Genomic DNA, 24,793 nt, shown 5'->3' on the forward strand with positions numbered 1-24,793 from the left:
CACCCTCAACAGTGTGGCTGATGAACTTGGCTCCTGCAGAAAAACATGTTTTTAAAAAAATTCATTAATGAATAGAATGAGATGAGGTATCAGGGCCTTAACCTCCGTGGGAGGGATTGTTTATTTTTTTGTTTATTTATTTTTTGGCAGTACTAGGGATCGAACCCAGGGGTGCATTACCACAGAGCTACATCCCCAGCCGTTTTTCTTTTTTTTTTTTTAATTTTGAGATAGGGTCTCACTAAGATACCCAGGCTGGCCTTGAACTTGTGATCTTAAGTCAAACTATGAACCATTAAAATGTATTCCTTCAACAAGTTATTTCCTGAGTCCCTATTAAGGGCCAGGACACCATTCTACACATTTAGGGTACAAGCAGGGAACAGAGCCTCTGATCCCAGGACGCTGACGTCCTGGTGAGAAATCTGAGACCACCAGTATACTGATCTATAAATGACTTGGACACTGTTGAACTAATTTACAAATATCCTTCACAAGATTTCCTCCATGCTTTGGGAGGCCTCATGAAAGGGGGACCGATGAGGTATAGTTGTCCAGTTATTCATTTGCAATCTCTCTTGATAGGGCTGCAAATATCCTTTGGGAAAACCTCCACCAGCTTGGGTTTCAGCTTTCACAGCTTTTGATAGAATTGTGGAATAATCAGCCCAATGGGAATTTCTTACAAAGAATGTAGGCGAGAAGAGAAGACAAGGGTCACCCTAGGCCCTGTCCCTTGCCTTGGAGCCAGATAAAACCAAAAGCCACTGTGCCCCTTAGAGAAGGTGTTTCTGCAGCCCCTGAGACTGTCCCACTGCCTTGCAGCCACAGCGGCATCCACAGTTATCTGGGAGTCTCCAGTTTTTCTTAATGAAAGTGGACTTAATAAAAGCAAACACTTGATTGTTGATATATCTGATTCCTCTTGGCCTTCTCTGCCCTCCGCCCCATAATCCCACTGCTTTTAACTCTCTTGGCCTCGTTGGGGCACATGCTATTTATTTAACGTGTTGGTAGAGAAATAGCACATTGCTGAAGCCCTGCAGAGCAGCTTCACCCTGGCAGGCCCGGGCATGGAGAGATACTGTTGATGAGCTAACCCTTTAGCCAAAAGCATTCTTAGGCACACTTACAGTGGGAAGCACCCATGAAATCCCAGCCCAGTGTTCCCCAACATTAAGCTCCATCTGAAGTAAAAGCAAAATGTAAATAAATCATCCTTGATTGAGTAGGGCTGAGGAGCCAGGATCTGCTGGCATTCGATAACACATCAGGAGACCAGCGGGAACTTAGTCACACCTCGAGACTTGTTTATAATTTCAGGTAGGATTTGTCTTTCCTAAAATTATCTGTTTGGGCCATTCCCAAGTAGGTCTCTGTTTGTTCAGCTGTTTTCTGGAGGACAGAGGAAGTTAGTTCAGAATTGTGCTGCTCATCACTCTAGAGCTGTGCGGTCTAATCCAGCTGTGATGGTGGGACCCTCCTGTGTCTGCACAAGCCAACGCGGTGGCCACTAATCTGATGTGCATCCTAGCTGTTGCACTTCAGATGTGACTTATGCAATGAAGGAACTGATGTTTTCATTAGATAAGAGTTTTAACTAAATTTAAATTGCATAGCACAGGTCTGGAGGAGCCCCTGCCACTCAGGATGATTCCAAGGGCCAAGCAACTTTATAGACTTTGGCTTTCATGTCCTTGCCTAGGAAGAACTCTGGGTACTTGATGTTTTGTCTGCCTGCAGACCTCATGGAGTTGATGTGGTGCTCCAGGCAATGTTCCGGACGTCATACAGCAGATGTCACACTGTGACAGTTCCCTGGATAAACAGCCCTAGTCTCTGGTCTCTTTCAAGTCAGTGGGTTGGTGAGAGCAGTTTTCCATGACTGAGTAGCTGAGTAGCAGAGCCCAGAACAGGATGAGTCGTAGAATTATCTAGAATACAAGCATTTCTTCTTCAAGATTTGGAGCAAAGATCTGGAGCCACAATCTTGAAAACCTTTCCTGCATTCCCAAAATGAGCCCCAAAAGGAGCCCCTGGGCACAGCCAAGTTTTGTTGTTGATTGCTGATTTTGCTGCCACAATGGAAAGCCGATCTGCAAGAAAGGTGGTCATCCAGGCAGAAGGCTTGATTTTTTTACTTTAGTGACAAGAGATAATTACTGTGGGATTGATCAGGTGGCCAGAGTACTGGAGCAAATAAATTGTGCAGTGGCCAGTGCGGGAGGGGCCCGGCTGCTAATGGAAGTGGCGGCTGGGTCATCCCGCTGTAATGGGGCTTGATGGAGCGTCCATGGGTCTGCAGTAATGTGCTATTGATATGCAGCCAGCCAATTTCCCCCGTGTGGCTGGGGCTGTGAGCCGTTGGAGCAGAGCTGGGCTGCACAGCAGTAAATGAAGAGGAAAATTGAAGTAATGTTGTATTATAAATTTATAATTTCATCTGCCTGACCTCGAGGGTGTTCAGGGATGGGGGCGTGGAGATGAGATCCCCCACTCTGGCAGGTGCCAAATTCTCATCTTCCTCCCTCGGGAGATGATGATATGGACCTGTCTAGAAAGAGTGGGGTGAGGCCCAAAGTTGGGGTGAACTTGACCACACTTTTCTTTTTTCCTGTTGGAGACTTTTGGGTATGCCAGGAAGAAAGCATGCTTTAATCAGGTCATGAAGGTGGCCTGAGTACAGGGAGGCACTGGCCCTTCTACCGTCCTCTCCCACACCAAGGGAAGGTGACACATGGGCTTATGCTTTTGCTGTCAGATTAACACTAAAATATTTAAGACCCCCAGCTCTGAAGTTAGAAGCAAAGGAGCCATTTTTCATTAGGAAAGCCCTTAGGCAGCAGTGATTTGGCTGTTTGCATATAATCCGTTTATCAATATTGTTGAAATAATGGTATAAGAAATCTAGTGCTGAAAGATCTGATTTGATAGCAGGTGATTAATTTGGGAGAGAATTGAATTGCCCAGCCATGAAATAAATAACCAAGGAAGGAGTCATTTTGTGTGCATCTATTTAAGGCATCTAGCTCTGGCTACTGTCCCTTTTCTTCTCTTACTGCTCCTTCAGGACCTGAGCTCAGGGTCCCCCTGGGCTCCTCCCTTCCGAGAACAGTCAGTGGAAAGCTTCTGGGCCATTTCATCTCATCTGTTCATGAAACACCATGCACTGGGAAATAGCGGCCCAGGGGCGGAACAGGTAGCCAGGTCCCGTTGGAAGACAGTTCACTGAGCCCATGGGTCTGATGTGACTCAGATTTGGAGAGGCTCTGACTGAAGCAAGGCAAAGACACCATAATTGGTCTCAGTTGAGAATTTGCGTATCAGTGCTGCAGGGGACCTGCAGGACTTTTCTACAGGTGGCAAAACTCAGGCTCCAAAAGAAAAGGGAAGATCCATATTTGTGTCAGGTTGGTACAACAAAATTCTGTAGATGGGGCAACTTGAGCAGCTTTTGAACAATAAACATTTATGACTGTTCTTGGAGGCCGGAAAATTCATGGTCAAGGCACTGGTAAATTCCATATCTGTCAAGGGCCCGTTCTTCATAGACAGCACTTCTTGCTAGGTCCTCACTTATTGGAAGGGGTGAGGGTCTCTGGGGCCCAAAAGGGCCTCAGTTCCATTCATGATGCTCTACTCTGTGACCTAACCATCTCCCTAAAACCCTAGATCTTAACATGTTAAGGGTTAGAATTTCAACATAGGAATTTGGGGGGGACACGAGCATTCAGATCGTCATAATCCCCAAGATGATGGTCAGGCCAGAGGCAGGAATGAATCTGTCCCCTGACTTCCAGACCTGCAAGATCTTGTTCTGGGTTGGACGACAGGTCCACTGGTCACAGGCAGAAGCCACAACACCAACATCCACAGGGAGGAGAGGGACAGTGGGTCCTATCCCAGGATCTCTGAGGCACAAAAACATTGAATGGGCAGCAGGAAGACCAGTCAAGTCTTTGGCTCATGATGGCAGGGTGAAGAAAGATGGAATTTGGTAAATGATCCTTTTCCTTAACCCTGGTTTGCAAGGTTAGAAAGTATTTGGTGTGACATGTAAGATTCACTGAGGAGGAGGATGATGAGACCCAAGGGCTTGCGTTGAGGGGTGTTGTTGAAGGGTCAAACAGAAGGGCCAACATGTGGGAAGGGTCACACTGGAGAACCTGGAGTCTGTCCTAAAGCCACCCATCAAAGTGACTTCTCACCAGCATTTTGGTGGCAGACAACAAGCAGTGAACTATAAGCAACAAAGGAGATTCTTGGAAGGTGCATGGGCAGTGCTCCCAGATTGACAGGAAGGTGGAACAGGACTCAGGAGACAGGCAGGAGTAGGGGAGCTATTGGTCAAAACTCCAGCCCCAGCCAGTGGTTCAGCCCAGGAATGACCAGCTCAAGCAACCACCATTTCCACCTCTGGATGCTGGATCCTGCTGCTGTGCCAGGGTAAATTCTGAGCCACCTGCTTCTTTGCCCACTGCTCAGTAGCAGATCCCAGGGAAGGCTTCCACTGGCCCAGGGCCCAGTTCACCAGCTGCCTCCCAGCCACCCAGCTCCAAGCTGGAAGGAGGCATCGGGCCTCTCACCAGGTCAAGAGGGTGGAGGCTCAGGTCCTGGGCAACCTGAAAACAACCACAGACGTCCACCTTGGAGGACAGAGCAAAAGTCTGGCTCGTGGTGATGGGGAGCCATGGTGACATTTTAAGAGCATGAATGACCTAAGTTGATCATACACCCAAGTGGAGGGAAGTAAAGGGAACCTGATGGGACAGGGACAGGAGATGGCCCTGGATCTCCTGTGGCCAGTGAAACCAATTTCACTGGTCTCCAGTCCAGGGAGGCTGCACCAACCTTCACTGTAGCCAGAGTGAAGAGGCAGGAATATGAGCAGCAAAGTCCTGGTGCTAAGGTGACATCTCGTGAGGGGGTTAGTCACACTGGACAAGGTCCCACCTGCACCAGGACTTACCAGCCGGGGTTTCTCCACTCCCCATGCCCAGCCCAGCAGCAGTTTCCCCAAGTACCCACCTGCTGACAGTCACCTGTAGATCATCTGCTGAGACCAGGGTCTGGAAAAACTGACTACTGTGAAATGCTCATGAAGACACGTGGCCTGAGGCTTCCGAGTTGGGGCCATACTTTGTGGTACACATGTTGACATGGCCAACCCCCCTTCTCAAGGCTCTCTCAAAGACACTGATGCCACCGTGGAATGTCCATGCTGGCTAAGTGGGTCTCTGGGCCCCTCCCTCCCCCTGGCCAGAGCTCATTAAGCCCAGCATTTTCCACAAGCACAGGGTTGATCTCGAAGTTTATTCACTAAACTGTGGCCCCTGGGTACCCGTGACCTGTTTGGTGCTGGCCCTGCTGTCCACTACCCTGGGAAGAGGCATTACAAGGACTTTAATCTCCTACTGTCAACAGCTTTTAAAGTAAAGTACATTGAGGGTAAGCTCTCCAAATGTCAGAGCCAGGCGCAGGCCCCATGTTTGGTGCTAATGTATGACATTTACTCTGCAGGTTTGAGAAAGTGCATGGGCTTTGGGAAGCCTGGCTGCCCAAATATGGGTTAATTACCAGCAAGCCAACAGCAGCACCCCCAGCCACAGGAGAGAGGTGGCCCAGGTCCTGGGTAAAGACTCCCCAGAGACAAATCATTCCGTGAAGGAAAATAACTCAGGCTGTCCCTTATGACCATCCACCCTGGGAATGTACCCAGCTCAGAGGCAACTAACAGCTCTCTCTTTCTGTGTTCAAGGTTATCCCAACTTTGTGGCAACCTATGGCCGAGGCTACCCCGGATTTGCTCCTAGCTATGGCTATCAGTTCCCAGGTGAGTTACTTGGGTGTCCGGGGTGTTGGAAACTTGGGAGGTGGGCTGCATTTGGGAGGAGGAAGGAGAACCCTAAAAGAAAACACGCGCGACACATACGTGCCTCCATTGAAGAGACGCCCTGTATGTGTTAACTCCTGAGTTCACTGGAGCCCAGGGTCAAGGGGCCTCAGGATTCCTGATGAACTGGAGTGCTTCATGGGTGCTTGGTATTTGAGAATAACAGCTTTTAAATGGAAAGGAAGAGAATAAGGCAGGAGACCCCCTCCCCTTGCTCCTATTTCTGAAGCCTGTTTGGGTCTCTTCTCCCTGGGGACTGAACTCCAGGCCCAGGATTTTCTTTCACCCCCATCACCCTGTTGCCTGCTCCCAGTCCCTGCATCCACGTGCCTGAGGTCTGACGTCTCCTGCCCTTCCTTCCTTCCCCCTCTTCTCCTCCAGCTTGGCTCTGGCCACCGAGGCTCGGGAGCCTTCTGGAGTATGTTGGTGTTGTTCTGCTGGGTTTAGGGCCTGCTGTCCATCCTGGGTGGGGCTGGGTAGAGTCCCCTTTCCTCTCTGTGGGCATCAAAAGCTGGAGGCAGAGTGCACAGTGATGCCCATTCACACATCTGGGCTGCTGTGGCTTGAGGTAGCTGGCAGGCCTGGGGCCAGCCTGGGGCCAGCCAGGGTGGGCATGGTCGATGGGGAGGGGATTGGGGAGGATGCTGAAGAAGTGATATCTTATGGGGCTTTGTTTTTCCCTGCAGAAATGAGCCCACCTTCCCCAGACTCAGAGTCTAGATGAGAGCATGTCGGGGTGCCCGAGGGTGTAAGGGAGGAGGTCAGCACAGTCTTGTCCTCTGCAGGCTCTCTGTTGAAGGGGAGATGCCACCCAGGAACTGGACATCTGGGGGAGTTTCACTCCGGGCTTGTCACCTCGGAGCATCAGGGTCTAAGTGCAACAGGGAACAAAGGGAGCAGAGACTTGACCTGGGTGGGCTGCTCTGAGGCTGATGGGCAGGAGAACAGAGCACCGGCTGGGAGGGTACCCTCAGCCCACACTTGTGGGTGAGGAAAGGGGTGATGGATGGAGGCATTTAGGACACTTAGAGCCACATGCTGTGACCTTCAGCCCAGGATGGAAGCCCAGGCACTTGTCCTGGCTGTGACACCAACTGGCCTGGTGTCAGTGGCAGGTCACTCAGTTTCTCCGGGCCTCACTTCACTTCTCTGTGAACAGAGGATGGAGAAGGGTCTTTGGGCCTGTGAACCTCTCCAGCTGTGCGGGTCACAGGCCAAGAGATGATATAGCAGCAGGAGGTCCGGGGTGAGGGGTTTGAGTGGATTGTCTCCCTGAGGTCTCCCCTGGGGCCAAGGGAGTTTCCCTGTCTGGGAGGGACCCTTGGCAAGAATCTTGGCCTCCCCCAGGAGGCCTTCCCTGTAGCCTCCCTGTGGCAGAGACCTTCTGTGTGACCAGGGGCTCAGGGCCTGCAGCAAAGAGGGGCACGGCCCAGAGGTACTGCCAGGAGAGGAGCCAGGCTTAGGCAGCACTGTTGTTAGGTTTTCCCCTGCAGGTGGGGACTCTGAGGCACAGGGAGATAGCAAACCCTGTCCAGCGGGGACCCTGCGAGCCAGAGGCAGGGCCAGACTTGAAGCCAGGCGGTGCACCCACACTCCACCATCTCTCTCATCCATTTGTCCACGATGGAAACACCAGCCACTGAAATTGAGATTTAAACTAAACCAAATTCAGTTCCCCAACCACACTGGCCATATTCCAGTTACCCAGTAGCCACGTGTGGCCAGTGGCTACCCATGTTATGGATTGGAAAATATTTCCATTATCACAGAAAGTTCTGCAGGACAGTACTGTTCCAGATCTTAACAGAAGAGGAGGTTCCGATGCTGGCATGCTGTCCACACAAACGTGCCCAGCCTCCCCCAGCTCGGCTCCCTGGGAGTGCTGTGCTGGATCTGTGCTCTTGACACAGCCTGCCTCTCTTCACAGTCAGGTAGCCATTGCCTCTTAGTGTGCCAAGAGGGCAGAGTCCGGAGAACTTAGTGTGGAATCATTTGGGGAACAACAAAGTGGACCCCATGCTAAGACTCCTATCTCATCTGAGAGACTACTCTTAGGGACTCCATGAGCCAGCTTCAGAAAACCTGGCAAAAAACTGTCTCCATGACCTCCATCCCTGGTTCAGCCCCAGACAGACAGGCGGATGCCATGGGCCTCCCTGAGCGCCCAGCCCTTCACCAAAAGCAAAGAAGACCTTGGAGCTGGGGGTCGAGTGGGTGATGGTCCCAGAGCTCATGCTATTATCCCTGGCTGCAGCTCCTGAGCTTAGAGCGCTGGCTGGGTCTGAATGGGACTGGAGGTGGACATGCAGGTGGACGTGACTTTGTGACTTTGCCAGCTGCTGCATCACCACCACACCATCCTGACCTGCTGTGGGGGGGCCATTCCCTCTCAGCTGCTCAGCTTTCCATGTCTCCATCCTTCCCATTCACACCCTTCTCTTAACCTAATAACCAGAAAAGGGCCCCATGACCACAAGCATGAGCTACCTGCTTTCAGGGAGGGTGAGGGTGTAAGTGGCCTTGACCAGGGATGTGGTGGCCCAGAGGCCCCCGTGGTTGAACTGAGCCACCACCACTCTCGGAGAGCCAGGCCGGTTTCCCACTCCCAGCTCCCACCCTACAGGAGCTGCCCCTTGTAGAGCACTGGCTCTGCTGAAAGTCCCAGATGCCTCCCCAAGCAGATCCACGCTAACCACCCAGCTAGGGGCAGCCCACTGTGCTGCTCCAGTCAAGAGCTTGGTGGGTGCTTGCTCCCTCTGACCCCTTCCTTAGCAGCTGGGTTAAGAAATCTCTGGAATGTTCTGCCCTCCCTCTCTCACCTCTGGCCTCCGTGGCACGGTGCAAAGCAGGGACCAGAGCTGGAGCAGCCCAGCCTAACCCTATCTGGTGGATTCTGTTGACCTGTCCCCAGGCTCCAGGAATCCTGTGACTTTGTGACATTGCCCAGCTGCTGCATCACCACCAAACCATTTTCTCTGTGGTCTTCTTAGTATCCTCACTGTGTGCCCAGTTCCCACCTCCAGCCCTGCCTTAAAGCTGTGTGTGGACATCACGCCCCCAAGCCCCTTCATCCCGGCAGGGCCACGCAAAGCAGCTAGTGAAGACAAAGGAAAGCAAACCCACCCAGGTCCCCGGGCTGCTGTGGCCTCCACCCTCTGCTAGCAGTCACTCACACCAGTGAGCATTTAGGAAGGTGCAGTTAATCCTTTTACAAAGCACCCTCCTTTTTACCTGCATTCACCCACTCCAAATGTCCGTCTCCTCTGGTTGGGGGTCCACATTATCACTCTTTGCAACACATCGTCCCAGGCCACACCTGTGCCCAGCTTCGGGACTCTGAAAACAGATAGGTGTTCCAAGGGGGCCAGTGCTAGATGCCTTTAGTTGAGTGGGGAGTCGTTCTCTTGTGGCAAGGCTGGGTGTCGACCGGTCACTCGGCAGTGTCTCTTCTTCCCATGCAAGATGTCCATCCCGGCAGCCTCAGGATCGGTGTGCAGTCTGAATTGTGAGGAGTGTGATCAGTGGTCCCCTGGGCCTCCTCATTTTGCCCATCCGGGCTTCTCATTTCAGTTTAATCTGTTAATTTCTGTTCTTATTTCACTTTGCAGACTATTTGCCGATTTCACAAGACATTATTTTTATCAACTAGCTCTTAAGAGAGGCATAGCAAATTGGGGTTTTGCCACCATTTCTAGAGAGAGGACACAGTCCGGGCCTGGGCCACCCCTGCTGCTGCTAGCGCCCACAGACTGAGACTCTATGTCCCTACTGCCTGTTTTTGAATGAATATTCTTCTTCCTGTAATTTAATTCTTAGGAAAGACCTTGTTCCTTCACAGTTTTTTTTTTTTTTAACTTCTCCAGTCCCCTCCTATTTGCCCCTGTACGCAATGTGACCAACCCCACCCCCAGCTCCCCAGAATGTAATGGGGCCAAGGGAACTTCTCACAAACTTCGTAGAGACTCCTCGGGGGATCCAGGAAGAAGGTGTCAAGTGTTTAAAATAATGACAAAACAGGCTTTTTGGGACATTTCATGGGGAGGCCCAGAGGACTGTGGCTGTGTGACTCGGAGCATCTGTGTTCTCTGGTGGGCGCGGCAGTGAGCGCACACACAGACTCTGAAAACGTGCGAGAAACGTAATCTGGAAGAGCAACTGTAACAGCTTGTCTGAGTGTCTTCCTTGTTTGGTGGTCAGTCTCTCAGTGGCTGTCATCATAAGAAGCATCCGTCTTTGAGAAGAGACGGTAGGGTTGCCCTGGCACTATGTCGGGCACGTGGGTGCCAGTGCACACTGGGCCACTTCTCTCCAGTCTCCTAGTGGCACCTCCCTGCCTCCCCTGGTGGCACCACTGGGCTAGGCCAAGATGGGGCACTGAGGGTCCACCCTAATCAGGCCACATCTCAGGGCTGGTACCCCTGATGGTCACCCCCAGAAGGATCTTTTCCCGTGATCCTGAGCCCCTCCACATCCCCCCTTTGATACACACCCTCTTTCTTGGGCTGAGGGCATACAGCTCGGCTGGACCCTCAAGAGTCACCCCTTTGTGCTCCTAGTTTGTGAGAAGTGACCCGTGTGCTTCCATTTGGTGCATCTGATGTGAGCGAATCCATACCTGTGCCTGTCCGTGTCCTTGGAAGCCAGCATGTGCATTTGGCTCATGTCATTAAAGATGCTTGATGTAAAAATTGGTTAGTTTCCTTTTATTTTTTCCCCCGGGCTTTTTCATGAGTATTTTTTTTTTTTTTTAATCTGTGTGGATCTCCCCCCAACCCGCTCCTTATTTTGGTTTGCTATGGATTGCTTTGCTTTGGTGAACTTGTCCTCATGTGCTGGCCTCACAATGGCCTCACAGCCATTGCGAATTTTCTTCCATCTCTGTAAATAGTTCATCTGTGCTGCTCCCTAATGGCGTTTTATTTTTTTCCCCCTGTAAGCAACTGAGGTAGAAAAATAAATTGTTTACCATGGACATGCTGTGTGCTGCCGTCTCTTAGCCTGACAGTGTCCTGTTTCTCGCTCTGGGGGAGGTGAATGCACTCAATAACCAGTACCACCGACAGCCCAGCCCAGTGCATGTCCACTCCCCCTGGCTGCCGCCTGCTCCCAGCCCTCCCTGCACCCTGGTCCTCAAAGAGCCCAGAGCTCTCCTGCTCAGGGCGATCCACCCTTGAGCAGAGTGGCTGAGCTTCTGCATGCACCAGCTGCACGGTCCCACCCCTGTGCCCCTTCCTCTGCCATCACTTCACCCCCAAATGAAAACGCCACTGGAACATCTGGAGCCCCTCACATCTGTGCGCCAGGTGTGTGAGTGCGCACTCGTGCACGCGCTTGTGCACGGGGCCCGCATGTGGGGGTGCAGGTCGCTTGCTTTCCTAAGTGCCCAGAGTGGTGCAGGCTGGAGGAGACACCTGTGGTGACAGTGTGGAATGTTGCTGGACATGAAGGTCACAGGCTCGTTTCCAGGTTGCACTTGGCATTTAGGAGCCAGATGACTTTGAGCAAGTTGCGTAACTTTTTAAGGCCTGAGATAGAGAAAGTGCCTGGTTAGTTAAGGGATTGTGTGTGTGTATGAGAGAGAGGAGAAGAGAGTGTCCTTCTCCCCCTGATGATGCTCCCTGGGCCTGCTCAGCAGTGAAGGGCGTGGTCCAGGATCCCCAAGTAAAGCCAGGGAGTGGCTGGGACTTCTGCACACCCTACACCCTGGCATTCCTCGCCCCGCCTTCCCCTTTCACTGTCAAGCACTAGATTAGGAACCTGGTATCTGGCCCACTCCTTCAAAATGCTCACGGTGCAACTAAGGGAGAGAGGACCAGGCATCAAGGGGCAGGTGCTCCGCTAGAGAAAGGAAAGTTCTTCGTGATATTCAGGAGACAAAGGCTGTCTCCTCATCCAGTGGCCTCCTAGAGATGGTGATGGAAGAAGTGGGTCTTGAAAATTTGGCTTGAATTGGCTGGTAAAGAAGAGAAAGAGGTATATCCCAGGCAGAGAAATGATACGCTTGGACACCCCATCAGATAGTTTTAGGAAGGAAGCAAGGAAAAGACAAAAGTACTAAGTAATAATTATGGCTTAAACAAAATTAGAATTTGTTTCTCTTTCCTGTGTAAAAGGAGTCAGGATGTGGCCGCACAGTATTGGGGTCCTCGTTCTTTTTCTTTCTTGTCATTCTACCCTCTTCAGCGTAAGACTCTACCGCCAGGTCTAAGGAGGCTGCTCAAGCTCCAGCCAATCACAGACTCTTCCCTTAGGAGTGTCCCTTTTTCCTTTAATAATACATCCTAAAGCTCACGCCTGACATTCTACTTAGATCCCTCTGCTCAGAGCTTAGTCATGTGGCCAGTTTTAGCTGCAAGAAAGTGTCCAAAATGTCTCCATTCCAGGTAACAGTGTACCTCACTAAAAAAACTCTGATACTGAGGAAGAAGAGTGGAACAGGACCTAGGGGACAGTCTCTGCTACAGTGTGTCCCAAGAGAGGACGCACTGCAGGTTGAGGGATGGTGAGTGTGCTGGGTACTGGGAGCTACCGGAGAGTCTTGGAGGAGGCAGGGTGTAAAGTAGGAGCGGGTTGGGCCTCCTGTCGGGCTGAGGAAGTCAGCGGGTCCCTGAGGCGGAGCACAAGGAGCACCTGGAGGCGGGGATCTTGTCAGACCTCCAAACTGAGCCGGAGGATGTGGAGAGGTAGGGGCAGTGAAGACGCTTCTAGGGGGGACCTAACCTAGGTTAGGGTTAGGGTTAGGGACAGAATGTCCCTCTGTCCGCGCCCCTGCCTCCTCTCCGCTCCACCTCACCCTCTCTTGGCCCCATTCCTGTCCCTGCCTTAGGCTGGCTAGTGGCCCTTTGGGATTCCCCACCTCAGCTGGGGACAGCAGGGTAATATATTCCCGACTACAAAGAAGTCTCAACAGCTGGCTGTGTGACCTCAACGACAGAGCACTCGGGGCAGCCAGGAGAGCCTGGCCAGCATCTCCTGGCCCAGGGCCTCCCCCTAAGACACTGTGCCCGCAGTAGGGGCCATGCAGTCCCAGGTAGGGAGACCCTTCTCCAGCCTGCTTGGCCTGGGCTCTGGTTCTGGAAATGCCAGCACATGCCCCTGCCTCTTCAGTGATGGAAGGCAGGCCTGGTGTCAGGTGCTGCCGCGTGGGCTGGTGGGGTCTGGCTTCCCAATGGCTTCCCAGAGCACTGGCTGCCAACTGGTGCAGGCGAGTCCTGGCTCAGCAGAGGAGGGCGGGGGTAAGGAACACCAGTTAGCCACTGCCTCAGGACTTGGGGCCCTGCTGTGTCTATTTTGTCTTCCTTATTCCCATCTAGAGGCGGTTCCTTGTGTTGGCCGACTTTCAGTAACTCCAAGAAAAAGACAGCCACCCAGTGTTCCCGTGGAGAACCGTGGTCTGAGGGGAGGTGCCATCGCTCCGGGACATCCCGTCCCTCTGCAGGGGCGGGGCCCCTCTAGCCTATCATCAGTACAGGCTGCTGCCTGGTACACTTGGGTTGAGTGATCTGGTCTTTGAGCAAAGACCAAGACTTTGTGGCCCAGGGTGTCCCAAGAGGCCCTGCTTGAATGTGAGAAGCCACACAAGAGCGTCAGTGGTCAGGATGGCTCAGGAGCCTTGGCTGCGGGCAGCCAAGGCCTTATGCTGGGTCAGCTCTTCTGAGCCCTGTCGGTGCTGCCCAGGTGACAGAAGTGCTAATGCCTGCCACGCCAGAGACCTGGGATTCTACCAGGATGTGGTCATCTAGGCCACTGTGGGGAGTGACTCCGGGGCCCTTCCTTCCTCCTCTTCCTCCAGCCTCCTAGAGTGGCAGAGATCCAGTTTGTAAGGAGCTCTTTCCTCAGCCACCACCCCAGAAGTGTTCTCAGTGGGAATTCTGTTGCACCTCTACTGTGGTGGACCCTCAGGCTCTGCCCCACTCCCTCTCTGCTCAGTGAGCAGTGGCTGGCTGGGTTCTCACCACCTGGGGAACAACCTTGAAATTTCAGGCTGGCTTTGCAGATATTTTGTTGTAACAGAGACTCAGGCCTGTGAGTACCCCCTAGATGTTACGGCACTGTAAACAGAAGTGCTCCCCTGTCGAAGTGCTCCCCTGTCGGAGGGCCTCCCTGGCCCCACACATCTGTCGCATCCGGGCCCTCTAATCTGTGCACCCCTTCCACCCTGTTTTAAATCCCAAGCCAGTGTCCCCTCCCAGCTCCCTCCTGCACCACCTGGCCCTCTGTGTGCTGGGGACTTATCCTCTCATTTGAATATTAAAGGCGAGCTCAGTCAAGGAGGCCCGGCTCTGCTGCTGTAGAAGAAAGATGGAGAAGTAAAATTCAGCAGCACACCCCAAATCCAGCTGGGCCTGGCTGGAGGCTTGCTGAGGAGGTGGGGGCTCTGTGGATGTGCCCTGTCGCTGCGTTCCTCCCTCGGCGTGGAAAATCAGGAGTTGACTCTATTCCCAGATGAAAGCGGAGCACAGTGCCTAATAGGCACTTAATAACTGTTTGCAGAAATGAATTGGAGCCATCGGAATCGACAGGAATTGCAGGTTTCACTTGCGATCAGCTTTCTGTGCCTCTTGAAGCTCTTCTGCAATAAGTAAGGGGATGTGACTAAGTGAGCGCTCAGCTCCCTGTGGCAAAGCCTAGAGCTCAGCGTTCTCCGGGGGGAAGCTGGGAAACAGACTTCTTGCCCTCACTGTTAGCTTGCTGGAGAGTAACGTCACCTCTGGGCCTCAGTCTCCCCATCTGTCTAACAGGGCTGTTGATCCTTGCCCTGCACCGGGAGTAGAGAGACGGAGGAGGCTGTGGGTGGGGCTTCCGCCCCTCAGGCTGAGACCCAGGACTGGCCAGTTCCCATCTCCCCCACAGTCTGCAGCTCCCCATACCTTCTTAGGTGTCTGCACCACCAGCCTCAAAGTCCCCATTAAATCTGCCAGCAGGAACTTAATCACCTTTCTTCAAGCCTTCAGTTTTCATTTCCATCAGCAAAAGCAAGTGAAAGCCTGCAGCTTAAAAACAAAACAACGAAACCCATCAATTACTCAGAGTATGAAATTCTGGGCAGATAGCGGTGCCTGGCTTGAGGCAGGGGACAGCTTCTGCCTTCAGAATCGTTAAGGCTGAGCAGGAGGCAAAGGCTCCCTGCTGCCCAGGACGAAGAGTCCTGCTCAGACACTTTTCCACCCAGTCCAGGTCAGCGTGGGTCCCCTGCCCCTGAGACCCTAACTGCCTGAGTCGCCCCCTCTGCTCTCTGTCCCTACAGTCAGAGCAAGAGTCACAGTGCAGACAATCAGCAGCACTTGTCTCAAGCAGGGCCTTCCAGGAGGGTTCAGGGACACTGAGCGAGGGAGCAAGGAGTCAGAGCCTGAGGAGCATTCCATGAGTGGCCTGGTGTCCCCTTAGTTTGACCAGCACAATGGCAGCAGTGCACTAGCAGTGAGTGCTGAGAGGGTGCCCCTAGCTGTGCCAGGACAGCTTTCAGTGGGCCACAAAGTCTTAGTCCATCCAGGCTGCTGTGACAGAGTTCCATACACCCGTGGCTTATAAACAACAGAAATGTGTCCCTCACAGTTTTGGAGTCTGGGAAGCCTGCAACACAGTCAGGGCACCAACAGAGTCAGTGTCCACTGACGGCCACTTCCTGGTCCACAGCTGGCCATTTTCTCTTGGTGGAAGCCACTAGTGAGCTCTCTTGGGGTCTCTTTTATAAGGATGCTAATCTCGATCCTGAGGGGCCTCCAAAGTGTAAGTTCAGCAGGCAGAAGGTGAGGGAAGGATATTCCAGGTTTCCCTAGACCTGCAGATGCGAAGTCATGAAGGTACTCTGTGTCCTCCCTCCCTCACATTCCTGCCTCTCTTGATCCTATGGCCCTCACCTGGGCAGATGCTGTCCTTGTACCTTGGCCGAGATAGCAGGACAACAGACTGGCATTGGGAAGCCAAATAAGTCCCGAGCCTCATGGAGACACTTGGCAAGGCAGGGACACTGACCTCACCCTTGCCATAGGAGAGTGCTCCCCAACTGGACTTTATCAATACTGATGACAGGCCCTGGCTCTGGGTGCTAGCTGGCCAGAGCTGCCTTCTTTGAGGTGGGAAGCCTGGCCCAGACCTGCTCAATCCTGGAGGGAGAGATGAATGCAGCCTGTGCTTCTCCCGTCGAGAGAGAAGGTATTTGGCTGGCCCAGGGGCACCCTGGTTTTGCAGGGAAAGTCTGAACCAGCCCTGCAGCTCTCTTGGTGATACCTGCTCAGGCCTCTCCAGGCTTCTGACCTCAGGGACCAGCCCGGACAGGCTACAGTTCAAGTAAGACTAGGAACAGGAGAAAGCACCTTCTCCCCAGCCCCTCACATCTGTCCAAAGCCTGCCTCCCTCCACCTACCTTTCCCTTGTATGTTTAGCACAGGGTTACTAAGCACTCACCACAGCCAGGCCCTGGGCTGGGTGTGGTGATGGTGATGAATGAAGATAAATCTCTGCCTTTATAGGCTCATAGGTCACTTATTAGGCGCAAAGGAGTAAACAGGATTCTACTTGATGGAAGGACCCAGAAAGACTTCTCTAACCCCAGCCTCACTGGAGGAGCTGGGGAGGATGTTTGGGAAGACAGCATGTCGGGCCTAGAGGGCGGTGGAGACTGTCAACCCAGCTGACAGGCTGGCCGGGGCTAGCAATCCACATTCACACCTGTGGCCCGTGTCACAGGGCTCTGGCCACCCTAGCCAGGCCCTCCCTGAGCCCTTAAGACCCTTGCCTCCTATCCTTACGTGACCCCACCAAGGTTAGTTTGCACTTGAGATAAGACTGCCCTTATCATTCACAAAGCCCAGATGTCGTGCAAATTAATAGGATTTTAGAATAGGAAGCACAGAAGGGATTTCTCTGGGATTCCCAGCTCCACTGCTGTTACCTTGGGCAATAATAACAATAATAATAGGAATAAAAATTATTTCACTTGTGCCGAGCGCCTAACGCCTTCATCTCCCTGAATCCTGGAGGCTTTAGGAAGGAGGGAAAAGGCGGCAGAGAGGGGCAATAAGTAACTGGTCTCGGGTCTCAGGGGAAGAAGTGTGGGAGAATGGATTTTAGCACCGTTGGCTACTGTCTCCTTAACCGGCCAGGATGGGAGCCCTGTATCTGTTGAAGGGTTGGCGAGCTATGGGAGTGAGGCGGTGCAGGAAACTTCTCACCATAGGACTCACTCCGTGGTGGCGCTGATACTATTCTGAGTGTCCTGGTTGCTTTCTCACGTTTAAGGCCAAGTCCTTTATTTCAAGGTGAGGAGATCAAGGCCTAGAGCAGGCGCATCTTCCATTCGCCCTTTCAACAAGAGCTGGTAGGTGGGTGGTCATACGACTGCTGGCTCTGAAAATTTTTAAGTTTTTCTGTACTAGTTGCAAATAGCTGCTGCCCTGCCCCCTCTCCCTGGGCCCTCCCCACCACTGGCGCTGACCCCCGACTCCCTGGCCACTCTGAGGTGTCCCCTGCAGAAGAACCAGTGCTCAGCACATGGGTGGTCTGTCAGCTCCTGAAACATGGGGCTCCGGGACGACGGGTGGAGGGTCTCGATCTCCCAGGAGAGGGACCTTGAGCTTGCCAGGGTTCTTGACTCACTCCCCCAGGATGGGGCCAAGATGGACGCCTGCTGTCCTGGCGGCAGAGGCGGGAGCCTGGGCTGGAGTGGGCGCGGGCGAGTCTGTGTGGAATGCAGCAGAGAAGGAAGCAGCAGGCATGTGGAATTTGAGGGTGGAAGTGACTTGGTGAGAAACCCTCGGGGCGAGCAAGATTTTGCCTTTGGCGATTTGGCATTTGAAATTGGGAAACCGTGTACCCACCACTTGAGTAGTGTGCTCAAGAGGGGCAGCGGTCACAGCTGTGGTTTGTCCTTGACACCTGTTGGTAGTAGTTGGGAGAATATCTCTAAATCAGAAGTTGATGTTTTTATGAAAGGTCAGGTAGGGGAATGTGGGGTAGGGGTAAAAAAAAAATAAAACTCTCCAAATAGTCTGCTGACACCTGCTTAGAAACTGCAGTCTGAAATCCCTTCACTTTGAAGGTTTTGATACCAAAGATAAGGCAGAGGTTTGCACTGTAGGTGCTCCTGGGCCAGCCTAGAGCTAACGGTGACAGGCAGAGGGCAGGGAGGGCCGGTTTTGGAGTGAGCTCCATGTGGCCATCCTCACCCTTGACGTCCTGCTGGAGAGAGAACCACGCTGAGCAGAGTAGGGCCAGGAGCCCTTGCAATGAGCCGGCATTCCCAGGACCAAGGCTGGTCCTGAGACTGGGCCTCATGCCTCACTCACCCCCTAAGGCCCTGGTGATCAGGTAGAGGATGAATGAGACTGGGTGATGCTAGGTCCTCTCTCAGAGCCAAGGACCAGTCCTCTGCCCTCAACTTTGTAGGTCATAGCTGGAGAGAATTTGAAGGCTCTGTGTCTCGGTCATGTGTCCCAAGGCCCAGCTCCGTGATGCTTTCAACTGAGTGCAATGGAATGGGGAGAACTTGGAGCTGCATCAGCCGTGGGAATGCCCCTGTCCCCTCTCCTCCCACCCGCTCCATCTTGGAGAAGGGAGTTAGTTGGAATAGCCACCTGAGGGCCGAGTAGCCTCCTGTCCCTGAGTGCTGAGTTTTCTGGTGGCTGCCAGAAAACTCCATTTTCAAGCAACCCTTGGGATAGCCAAGGACTCCAAGGCACAGGTCTCCCACCTTCCTGGCACACAAGCCACAGCCCCTTTCACCCAAGGCCCAGATTATTAGCCAGGAGCCAGTTTGTGTGCAGCCTGGTTCTGGGACCCCGCCCCCATCCCATCCCACAGTTGGAGCCCCTGACCCTAACCCCAGGGCACTTAACCACTGAGCCATATCCCCAGCCCTTTTTATTTTGAGACAGGGTCTCACTAAGTTGCTTGGGGCCTCGCTATGTTGCTGAGGCTGGCCTCAAACTTGCAACCCACCTGCCTCAGCCTCCTGAGTCGCTGGGGTTTCAGGTGTGTGCCACTGTGCCCAGCAGCAATCCACACCCTCTCCCTGCCCAGGGGTCTTCACAGGGTGATGCTGTTGGTACCCTCTGTAGAAGCTGGGCTCACTCCTAGAAAGGTGTGTCTGAGTCAGATTCCTATTTCAAATATGAAGAACTCAGGGCTTGTTTTGTTATCTTTCAAATGGATGTACATCCCTTTGCATCAAAGCAAAACATTACATTGATCAGGTAAATGTGTCCCTTTAGTGATCAATTTTGCCTCTTCTTTAGACCCTCGGTTCCCATGGGAATCCCCGGATCCTCCTACTCCAAAAATGTGTCGCCCCGCTTTCTTCCAGCCTCACCCGCTGACAGCCACCATCCCCCTTTCTTCTGCTCAGAAGTCAGAGCTGTACGTTTCCCATAAAAGAACTAGCCCTGCACCCCGAGCAGGCCTGCCCAGGAGGAGGGAGCATCCTGGGCCAGCCAGATTGACAGATGGTAGTGTTTCCAAACTCTTGTAGGACATGTTTCCCACATTCTGGGTGACAGTTTCTTCTTTTGGTTGCTTATTTTTTAGTGTTTGGATTCAGTGAAGCAACATTAGATTTAGCCAAGAATGTCTGAACCATCTATAGAAATTGCTGGTGGGAGATGCTGGGCGTGCCGGAGGAAGGGGGCGGAGAGTGTTTTCAGCAAGCACAGCATCAGAAAAATTGTTTGTAATGGACTTTTTTAAAGATTCCCCTCAACATCACATCTCTGGGAGCCGTAAGGAGCCACAAAATTCTCTCACCCCCTCTTTCTGAGAGGGGCACCGAGGGGTCTATGGACTCATCTCAAGTCAGGGGAAATAAGTATTGACTGAGCCAGAACCAGACCCCGGGCAGTGCCCCCACCCCCAGACCAGTGTCTTGTCATACCAGAAAGGGGAGAGGAGACAAAGAGAAAGCCTCGTGACCTAATAATCCTCTGCAAGATGACAGTGTGCGTGTGAAGCCAAGTCCCCCAAAGCGTGCTCACAGCCAGGGGTTCTCTGCCTGCACTGGCATCAGAAAAGCCTTGAAAGACCTGGGTCCCCCCTGATTCTGTCCGTTAGGGGGGGTCAGGGCTTCCGGGTTGTTGAAGATCTTCCAGGCAGGACTGGGACCCTGAATGGGGAACTCTGCCCTGACTCTCAGAGGAAACTGGTGGCAGGAATTAGATCCTCCATGGTACCCCTGGGAGGCCTCTTCCTTTCTCATCTGGAGGTAGTGACAGATTGCACAGATGCACCACGTAACCTGACCCCCCCCCCCATCAGCATTTCTGCTGCTCCCAGGTGGTTCCCTGTGTTCTCAGCTTACGGGGGAGAATCCGTGCCTCTGCAGGACAGGGCGCCCCATTTCCATAGCCCTGGCACCCTCCACTGGCTTGACCACCCTCAGGCCACTCCCGGAGGTCTGAGCCGGCCACCCTAGGGCAGCAGAGGCTGCCAGACCTGCAGGTGGTACTGCCTTCTGCCTCACTTGACCCAAGCGGCAGCGACTGCCAGCCCTGACTCATTCCCTGCATCCGTGCGGCCTGACCGGCTGGGGTCAGGGAGAGTCTTCTGGGGGTCTCAGTGGGACGTGGAACTGAGTCCCTGGCCCAGAAGAGTCTGTCACCCAGCAAGCGAAATAAGATATGCATATAAAAATAACTATGCTTAGGTAAGGCAAAAACCAGCAAGTGCACAGAAGCAATTAAAAAAAAAAAAAAAAAAGACAAACAGCAGAAGTATTATATAATTCTCAAAAAAAAAAAAAAAAGAGCCTGAAACCCCTCAATGCCTATCGACTTCTGATCAGCAGTAAAACATCACGGCTCCATAAAGTCCATCAAAGGGTGTCATTTGCTGTGAGTGAGATGGCCACATCTCTCATGATGTCACTTGTCACATAACCCCCAGCCCCGCAGGATGTAGGCTTATCATCCTCTTACACAGATCTGGGCAAGGTCTGAGGCAGAGGCCATCTTGCCTACCCTCCTTGCAGCAGAGAGGACTTGCTCAGGGCCCAGAGAAGTGAAGCGCTGTGTCCAAGTCACACAGCAAGGCAGGGGTCAGCCAGACTTTGACACCTTCTGTTATGCCACTCGCAGGGTAGAGGAGCTTCAGGCTTGCATGTCCATGCCTGAAATTCCCCCGTGAGCACCTCATTCTTTTGTACCCAGGCATCCTCCCTTTGAATGGAAGGTTCCCAAACAAGGGGAACCCTCTGCATTCCTGAGTTGCAGGTAGCCAGCCTGTGGCTCTAGACCTTTTGAGATGGGATCAGCAAAACATTTTCCTCCTCTCTGCTGGGTCTCCACCTGCCGGTCTGCCTGGCCCAGTGGTCATCGGGAGAGCTGAGCAGGAGACATGCTCTCACGTGGAGCTGTGGAAATTTAGTCCCTCCATAATGACATTATGACATTGGGACATTGTGAAGGAGTCCAGGCCACTGCTACCAGTCAGGAACTCAGGCCCCTGCGTGCTTACAGCCATCTGAGCGTGGCATCTGCCATGGGAAGAGTCCTGTCTTGAAGATGGAGCTGGTGGCTGGACAGAGATTTGACAAGCCTCAGCTTAATGCTTGTTTAAGCTGATTTGCTGCTGGGCTTTCGTCCGAGCATTTTGTGTATGTTAATCTTGCGCTAATCGTCATATCTGAGCACAGAGAGACTAAGCAACCTGCCCAGAGTCACACAGTAGATGGCTGAGGCAGAATTTGAACCTATTTGGTCCCTAATCTGTGCTTATTTATTGTGCTAACCTGCCCCATGAGGAGCAGCCCAGTTGCCCCCATTGTGGATTTGGCCAGAGACGTTGTATGGGGGACAGACCCCCACTCCAGTCTCAGCAGCAGAGAGTGATGTCCTCCCTACTCTAGGCCATGGGGTGCTACAATGAGTGTGGACCTTTATGAGCCACAGACCTTGCCACAGCTTTGCTTGTGCCTCTGCCCACACTAGAAGTCCTGATCCCTGCCAGGCCACCTACCTAAACCCACCACTGCCACCCCGCACCTGTGCAGTCTTCCCCCGACCGCCCCGTCCCAGGGCGGCCCTCTCCTGGCTGCCCAGGGAGGAGCCTGCCCTGCCAGCCCTGGAGCGTCATTTCCACCAGGACTTCCTAGAAGGGGCTTGTCCTGGAGACCAGCTGTGCCTGTCATCGCACTTTAGGGTGAAGTCACCATGCTGCATCTTGACCTCTAGGGCCCCAACACACACCCACCCCCACATACACACCCACACCCAATACTCATATACCCAGCTGTACAGAACACGCACCCAACATATAAACACACACACAACTCACTGAACACATACCTAGTGCACCATTCCCATACCTGTGCTCGCTCGTCTCCCATAAATCCACCTGCCAGGTCAGGGAGAGCCCATCTGGGGCGAAGGGTGACCGGTGAGGCTGTATGGCCTAACAGGACAGGAGGCAGGTGGCTTGGTGCAGGATGCTGGGCTGGCACTGTCTCCTCCCTAGGAGGTTCCCGTTCCCAGGGGGTAGTGGTCCAGGGCCAGTGGTCCTGGCATCTCAGAAGGAGGGGGCTGGGGCAGCGTGGCGTGGTGCCCATGGAGCTGCGGGCTGTGCTGCCGAGGGGCAGACAGGGTGGCTCTTCACCTGCCGCCGCCTCTTCTCGCCCAGCGTCTGGCTCACCCTCCATTTGGATGGCTGTGGGGAGATTCCAGCTCTCAGCTGTGTCTGGTGCCCAGGCTCCAAGAGAAGCCTTTGTCTGAGACTATGGAGGATGGATTTCCTTTATTGAATATGGCTTTTAATTCTTCCTCTTAAACTTTTTGTCCAAAATGTGCCCAACTCTGGAAAATAGGCCCTTTGTTAATAAGTCTTCTTACTGACCACACCCCCCCTTCCCCGGCCACCACCACCTTTTCTTACTTCTAAGGAGACGTTCTGTGTCAAGGTCCTGGTAAGAAACAGCAGAAGAATAACTTGACCTCCCTCCCCCAGTGTGCCCTGAGCCCCCAGCAGGTGCCCAGGTGCACTGGGGTTGGGACCAGGAGAAAAATCTTTTTGACTTCTAACTTATGTTCCATCAGCATCCACATCCTCAGAAATCCAGATCCTGCCTGGAAGACGTGGGGGGAGGGCTAGGTGTGGGGAGGAGGGTCCCATCCTGGGCTCCCCCTGCGGGTTTCCTGCTGACTCTGGGGAAGGGAGCAGCCAGCCCCCAGGCGGGTCACACAGTCTTCATGGGAGCTGGGAGAGCTGTTCCCAGCCTGGGACAACTGTGAACATTTATTTCACCTGGATCTTTCTTTTTCCCCCTTCAACAGCCCTATTACCATATTTAAATGCAAGTATGTCTCTTTTCATTGACGTTTTAAGTAGCTTAGCCTGACCTTTTTAGAGTAGCTCTCTCCCTTTTGAACTTCTTTCCCCTCAGTAGTACCATGTAGCTAGGACAGTAGTCCTAGAGTCTAGTGGCTCCTAGTTCACTCTGTTTGAAGGGTGTCTCTCTCTCTCTCTCCTCTTTCCTCTTCTGCTCCCTGCCCTCAATGGTGCATGTCTTCCTCCCTCTTCTCCTGTAGAAATCCCCTATTGGAAAGGCGCAGTGGCTAAAGTCGAGTGGCTCTGTTGGGGGCTGTCTGTCAAGTTTGTGGCTGGCTTCTGGCACCTCATTAAAAAACCACAGCCATTGGAAATGGGTCTTGGGGTCAGGCCTCCAAGTGTCTGCTTAAGGGCAGAGGAAGTTTGTCTTTATGTGTGGGAGTGGCTCTGTCTATCCCAGTGCGAGGCTGTGCGTGCACAAGCTAGTGACAGAGAGGAGTTGAGCGGAGGGGACCTGGCCTGCTGCTTCCTTCACCTGGACATTCTGTGGGCCTGTGCCTTGGCCTCCTCACTTATTCCTGTGGCCCAGTGTGTTTTTAGATAACATGAGCCTTGACCAGTAAGGACTCCAGAGACCCCCTAAGGAGTTCCTCCAGAGCCAGCTTCATCTGACCCTGGGTCTCAGACAGAAGGGCCACATCAAAGTCCCCCTAATTGCCTGGGAAGAGTGAAACATGGAGAGGGATCAAACAAAGCCATGGGGCTCATCCCACCTAGAGCCCGTGTGCCCCCACATCTGGCTCCATGTGTTCACAGTCTCCTGGGACCCTTTGGGTCTGGGGCTGACATGGCTGACATAAAGTTTTGGCAAGTCTAGAGTTAAGGTGGCTGAACCTCTGGAGAACAGCTGGTGTAATCCGTCTCCTGGCCACAGTCCCTGTTCTGTCAAAAGGCTGTCCCAAGTGCTTCCTGCCTGTGGCTTCTGCTGACCACACGGCTAGGATCCCTGCAAGAGGCAGCGGGCTGGCCAGCCATGCCTAGCCAGCTCTGGACAGGCCCTAGGGGGTCACCAGGTATCTGTGCAGGACCAGTAGGCAGCTCAGCCAGGTTCTCAAGAGAAAGTTCCTCCTCCTCCTCTTCCTCCTCCTCCTGAGGTGTTGTGTCCCTCCAGTTTCTCTGTTGAGAAGCGAGTGAGGATCAAATACACCCAGAGCTGTTGTGCCTTCCAGAAGCCTGAGAGCCACTGACCTGTGCCCATCCCCCTTTCCCCCAGAGCTGCCCACAAACCCCTTCCCTGTGTGCGAGCTGGAGTCGGGCAGCCCTGTGAGAGGGTCTGCCCAGGGCCCTGCCAGGCCGCCTCCTGACTCTGACCCCTCCCTCTCTCCAGGCTTCCCGGCAGCAGCTTACGGACCAGTGGCGGCGGCGGCAGTGGCAGCGGCACGAGGATCAGGTAGGAAGGTGTACGGGACAGGCGGCTCCCAGGCATGCCCAGTGTGCAGGGGGAAGGTAAAGGCCCTGTCGGATCTGTGTGGCTGCGTCTGTCCAACATGCCCCTCACCACGGCCCGGGGAGGGGGTGGGGACAGGGAGGCATGGGTGAGCCTGGCCACCCAGGGCAGCTCCCACCAGGGGTCAGTCACAGTCACGAGAC

The 24,793-nt window shown here is 53.3% G+C and overlaps 1 protein-coding gene across 8 annotated transcripts in view; it reads left to right on the forward strand.

The window, feature by feature from the left end:
- The window catches only part of Msi2 (musashi RNA binding protein 2), a 367,708-nt gene that overhangs the window by 312,307 nt on the left and 30,608 nt on the right, over positions 1-24,793 (forward strand). For 7 of the 8 annotated variants that reach the window (XM_076871167.2, XM_076871163.2, XM_076871165.2 and 4 more), the window contains exons 10-11: positions 5,759-5,833; positions 24,531-24,593. In XM_076871167.2, the coding sequence (XP_076727282.1) occupies positions 5,759-5,833; positions 24,531-24,593 (138 nt within the window). Of the gene's footprint in view, positions 1-5,758; positions 5,834-9,501; positions 10,822-24,530; positions 24,594-24,793 lie in introns of those variants that run through there. The other variant, XM_076871169.2, reaches the window with a different exon arrangement.

This window comes from Callospermophilus lateralis, chromosome 11 (genome assembly GCF_048772815.1).
Source record: "Callospermophilus lateralis isolate mCalLat2 chromosome 11, mCalLat2.hap1, whole genome shotgun sequence".
NCBI lineage: Eukaryota > Metazoa > Chordata > Mammalia > Rodentia > Sciuridae > Callospermophilus > Callospermophilus lateralis.